Here is a 6,000-nt window from a genome sequence, read left to right as displayed (position 1 = left end):
GAAACAGTAATATAAAAAATAATGATACAATTTACAATTGTCTAAATACTTTTATAAAGCTTAATTTTTACATCTGAAACTAAAACCCTGGATATATTAATATGGGTTACAGGGATAGTCAGCAAGAGAGAAATGTACGCTGTTGTATTGTAAATGGGAAGATATAGACAAGCATTAACTTTTGAGATTGACAAAAACCTTAAGTGAGGAACAACAATAAAATTTTTGATTATTTCCCATCAGAGACAATGGAGGTCAATGCAATAACATTTAAAGTGCTTGAAAAATCTTTTGAATAAAAGTTATGCATCCAGAAAAATTATCCATTAATAATTTTTTTTCAAGCAGAACAGCCTTACAAGAAATTCTAAAGGAAGTTCTTCAGATTGAAAGGAAATGATACCAGACTATTATGCAAATCTACTGGAAGAAATGAGGAGCACTGAATATGGTAAATATTCTAACACTTTTATTTTGAATTATATAACATACATAGATATAGTATATATCCATAAATGCATTACAAATAACAATAATAGTATAAAGATGGGAGGGGAAATGGAGGCGTATTGGAACAAAGTTGATATAGTTTACTGGAATTAAATAAGTACCAACCTGAAGTAAACAGTGATAAGCTGAACACTGTAATCACTACACAAAGAAAATAACTTATTAAAAAATCTACCAAAGAATAAAAATAGTTTGCTAAAAGAATTGTTAAATACAAAAGAAGTCAGTAAAAGAGGAATAGAGTAGAAGGGAAAGATACCAGACATAGAAAACAAATATCAAAACAGCAGCACCATAGAAACAATTACAGTTAATATCATGGGTTAAACATTGTAATTAAAAGACAGAGATGGAATTGGATAAAAGAGCAAGATTTAACTTGACACAATGTATTAGAAACACTTTAAAGATACATAAAGGATACAAAAAGGTCTACCATGTAAACAATAAATATAGGTGATCTGCAATAGCTATCTCAGACAAAATAGACTTAAACACAAAAAAATTACTAAACACAAGGAAATTTCATAATAATAAAAGGGGAAATGTAACAGATTAGCAATAATTACAGATATGCATACATTTAAGAACACACAGCTACCCCAAAAGAAGTAAATCCTGAACAAAACTGAAAGAATAAACCAACAATTAACAGTTCTAACTGGGGGCTTCCTAGGTGGTGCAGTGGTAAAGGCTCTGCCTGCCAGTGCAGGAGATGTGGGTTCAATCCCTGGGTTGGGAAGACACCCTAGAGGAGAAAATGGGAACCCACTCCAGTATTCTTGCCTGGAAAATTTCATGGGGAGAGGAGACTGGTGGGCTACAGCCCATAGGGTTGCAAAGAGTTGGACATCACTGAGCACGCAGGCACACACACAGTTATAACTGGAGATTTTAATACTCCTCTCTCAGCAACTGATAGAAGAGCAGACAAAAAGTCACAAGAATATGGGAGACATGAACATCGCTATGAGCCAAATGGACTTTAAAGCGTGCAAAACGCTACCAAAAGAGAGAGAAAACACACTCTTTTGAAGTATACATGAAACAATTTCTAGGAGAGACCGCATGACATCCATAAAACAAGTCTCGGTGACTTCACATTTGAATTTAGATGCACTGAAATCATACAAAGTATTTCTCTGACCACAACCAGATTGTCAAAAACAACAGAAAGAAATCTGGGAAAACCCCAAATACTTGGAAATTAAACACACATTTCCAAAAAAAACCTTATGAATTAAAGAAGAAGCCACAAATGTAAACACAACAAATCATGGGATTTATTGGATGCAACTAAAACAATGCTTAGAAAGTATCTTGTAGCTTTAAATGCTTATATTCAGTTCAGTTCAGTTCAGTTCAGTCACTCAGTCCTGTCCGATTCTTTGCTACCCCATGAATCGCAGGACTCCAGGCCTCCCTGTCCATCACCAACTCCCGGAGCTCACCCAAACTCATGTCTATCGAGTCGGTGATGCCACCCAGCCCTCTCATCCTCTGTCGTCCCCTTCTCCTCCTGCCCTCAATCCCTCCCAGCATCAGGGTCTTTTCCAGTGAGTCAACTCTTCACATGAGGTGGCCAAAGTACTGGAGTTTCAGCTTGAGCATCAGTCCTTCCAAAGAACACCCAGGACTGATCTCCTTTAGAATGGGCTGGTTGGATCTCCTTGCAGTCCAAGGGACTCTCAAGAGTCTTCTCCAACACCACAGTTCAAAAGCATCAATTCTTTGGCACTCAGTTTCTTCACAGTCCAACTCTCACATCTACACATGACTACTGGAAAAACCATAGCTTTGACTAGATGGACCTTTGTTGGCAAAGTAATGTCTCTGCTTTTGAATATGCTGTCTAGGTTGGTCATAACTTTCCTTCCAAGGAGTAAGTGTCTTTTAATTTCATGGCTGCAATCACCATCTGCAGTGATCTTGGAGCCCCCCAAAATAAAGTCTGCCACTGTTTCCCCTGTTTCCCCTGTTTCCCCACCTATTTCCCATGAAGTGATGGGACCAGATGCCATGATCTTCGTTTTCTGAATGTTGAGCTTTAAGCCAACTTTTTCACTCTCCTCTTTCACTTTCATCAACAGGCTTTTTAGTTCCTCTTCACTTTCTTCCATAAGGGTGGCATCATCTGCATATCTGAGGTTATTGATATTTTTCCTGGCAATTTGATTCCACCTTGTGCTTCTTTCAGCCCAGCGTTTCTCATGCTTATATTAGAAAGCTCTAAAATCAACTGCCTCTAGGTTACATATCGAGGAAGTAAAGAAAGATCAAGTCAAATCCAAAACTATCAGAAAAAAAAAAATTGAAGAGAAAAATCTTTAAAACCAGTGAAACCAAAAGTATCAAAATTATAGAGAAAAATCAATGCAATTAATAAGTTTCTTCTTTGAAAAGATCAAAAAATTTGATAAATTATTTCTGAAAAGAGACAGATGACACAAATCACCAAAATCAGGAAGGAAAGAGGGAACTCTACAAGAATTAAAAGGATTATAAGAGAATTTTATGAACTTTACAGCAAGAAATAGGCAAGTTAGATAGACAAATTTCTGAACAGAAACAAATCACCCAAGTTTACTCAAGCAAAAATATAAAATAAAAAAAATCTATAAAATAAAAGTGAATTGGTCATTAAATATATTCCCAGAAAGAAAATGAAAATCCCTCATGGACTACAGTCCATGGGGTCACAAAGAATCGGATATAACTGAGCAACTAAGCACAGCATAGCAATAAAATACTTAAGGATACATTTAACAAGAATAGTGTATGATTTGTACATGGAAAACTATAAAATGCTGCTGACAGAAATTAAGAAAGATCTAAGTAAATGGATAAAAACACCACACTATGGATTAGAAGATGATGGTAAGGTGGTACATCTCACCAAGCTCATCTATGGACTCAGTGCAATCCCTATCACAGTCTCAGCAACCTTTTCCACGAAATTGATGGGCTGATCCTAAACTTATAGGGCAAAGGACTTAAAATAGCCAAAACAATTTACAGAAAAATAGAGTAGGATTTGGAGGACTTACAACATCTGAGTTCAAGTTTGCCATGAAGCTATGAAACCAAAACTGTATGGTATGGACTTAAACACAAATATATCTATCAATGGAATAGAACAGAAAGTCCAGAAACAAGTCTCTATACTTAAGGTCAATTGATGTTTGACAGTAGTCTACGGTTAAACCTATGAAGAAAATACAGGTTTTTTTTCAACAAATGGTAACAACTGAATATTCATATGAAATAAAAAGAAACTTTCGATTCTCACAGCACACACAAAAATTAACTCAAAATGAATCTTTGTACAAGCTAAAATCATAAACCTGCTGGAAGAAAACACTGAGGAGGACCTTATAATCTTAGCAGACAAACATCTCTAAATGTGACACACAGTGCACAACCCATGAGATGAGCAAATTAAATTTTTATCAAAATTTAGAAGTTTTGCTTTTTAACAGACAGCATTAAGAAAACAAAAAGAAGCCGCAAGGTCTAAGACTATACTTGCAAATAACTTGCTTAATAGAATTTTTGGATATAAAGACTTCTATTAAGTAAGAAGTCGTTCTTAGAATAAAGAATTTCAGTTCAGGTCAGTTGTTCTGTCACATTGCCGCTTTGTGACCCTATAAACTGCAGCATGCCAGGCTTCCCTGTCCATCACCAAATTCCGGAGCTTGCTCAAACTCATGTCCATAGAGTCAGTGTTGCCATTCAACCACCTTATCCTCTCTTGTCCCCTTCTCCTCCTGCCTTCAATTTTTTCCAGCGTCAAAGTTTTTCCAGTGAGTCAGGTCCCATCAGGTTCCCATCAGCTGAAGCTGGAGCTTCAGCTTCAGCAACAGCATCAGTCCTTCCAAAGAATATTCAGGACTGATTTCCTTTAAGACTGACTGGTTTGCTCTCCTTGCATTCCAAGGGACTCTCAAGAATGTTCTCCAACATCACAGTTCAAAAGCATCAATCCCTCAGTGCTCAGCTTTCTTTATAGTCCGACTCTCACATCCATACATGACTACTGGAAAAACCATAGTTTTGGCTAGACAGACCTTCATCTAGTAATGTCTCTGCTTTTTAATATGCTGTCTAGCTTGGTAATAGCTTTTCTTCCAAGGAGAAAGCATCTTTTAATTTCATGGTGACAGTTACCATCCACAGTGATTTTGGAGCCCCCCAAAATAAAGTCTGTCACTGTTTCCATTGTTTCCCCATCTATTTGCCATGAAATGATGGGGCCAGTTAGAACTGGACATGGAACAACAGACTGGTTCCAAATTGGGAAAGGAGTACATCAAGGCTATATACTGTCACCCTGCTTATTGAACTTGTATGTAGAGTACGTCATGCGAAATGCTGGGCTGGATGAAGCACACGCTGGAATCAAGACTGCTGGGAGGAATATCAATAACCTCAGATGTGCAGATGACACCACCTTTATGGCAGGAAGTGAAGAAGAACTAAAGAGCCTCTTGATAAAAGTGAAAAAGGAGAGTGAAAAAGTTGGCTTAAAGCTCAACATTCAGAAAACGAAGATCATGGCATCTGGTCCCATAACTTCATGGCAAATAGATGGGAAAACAATGGAAACAGTGACAGACTTTATTTTGAGGGGCTCCAAAATCACTGTGGATGGTGACTTCACTCATAAAATTAAAAGACGCTTGCTCCTTGGAAGAAAAGCTATGACCAACCTAGACAGCATATTAAAAAGCAGAGACATTACTTTACCAACAGAGGTCTGTCTTGTTAAAGCTATGGTTTTCCCAGTAGTCACGTATGGATGTGAAAGTTGGACAATAAAAAAAGCTGAGTGCCGAAGAATTGATGCTTTTGAACTGTGGTATTGGAGAAGACTTTTTTTTTAATTAATTTATTTTTTATTGAAGGATAATTGCTTTACAGAATTTTGCTGTTCTCTGTTAAACCTCAACATGAATCAGCCATAGGTAAACATGGAGAAGACTCTTGAGAGTCCCTTGGACTGCAAGGAGATCCAACCAGTCTATCCTAAAGGAAATCAGCGCTGAATATTCATTGGAAGGACTGATAGTGAAACTGCAACTCCAATACTTTGGCCACCTGATGATGGGCAGAAGTGATTCGTTTGAAAAGACCCTGATGCTGGGAAAGATTGAAGGCAGGAGGAGAAGAAGCTGACAGAGGATGAGATGGTTGGATGGCATCACCAATTCAATGGATATGAGTTTGAGTAAACTCTGGGAGGCGGTGATGTACAGGGAGGCCTGGTGTGCTGCAGCCCATGGGGTCCTAAAGAGTTGGACACGACTGAGTGACTGAACTGAATTGAACTGATGGGACCATATGCCATGATCTTAGTTTTCTGAATGTTGAGTTTTAAGCCAACTTTTTCACTGTCCTCTTTCACTTTCATCAAGAGGCTCTTTGGTTCTTCTTCGCTTTCTGCCATAAAGGTGGTGTCATCTGCATATCTGAGGTTATTGATATTTC

General features: G+C 37.6%; 1 protein-coding gene across 1 annotated transcript in view; it reads left to right on the top strand.

Moving 5' to 3' along the window:
• The first annotated feature begins 396 nt into the window (after positions 1-396).
• The window catches only part of TRPA1 (transient receptor potential cation channel subfamily A member 1), a 65,189-nt gene continuing 59,585 nt past the window's right edge, over positions 397-6,000 (top strand). The window contains exon 1 of the mRNA XM_052651765.1: positions 397-451. Within this exon, the coding sequence (XP_052507725.1) occupies positions 397-451 (55 nt within the window). The remainder of the gene's footprint in view (positions 452-6,000) is intronic.

The sequence above is a fragment of the Budorcas taxicolor genome, chromosome 14, assembly GCF_023091745.1.
Source record: "Budorcas taxicolor isolate Tak-1 chromosome 14, Takin1.1, whole genome shotgun sequence".
In the NCBI taxonomy this organism is placed as follows: domain Eukaryota; kingdom Metazoa; phylum Chordata; class Mammalia; order Artiodactyla; family Bovidae; genus Budorcas; species Budorcas taxicolor.
The sequence above is the reverse complement of the archived record's forward strand: the minus strand, read 5'-3'. Positions and strand labels throughout refer to the sequence as shown.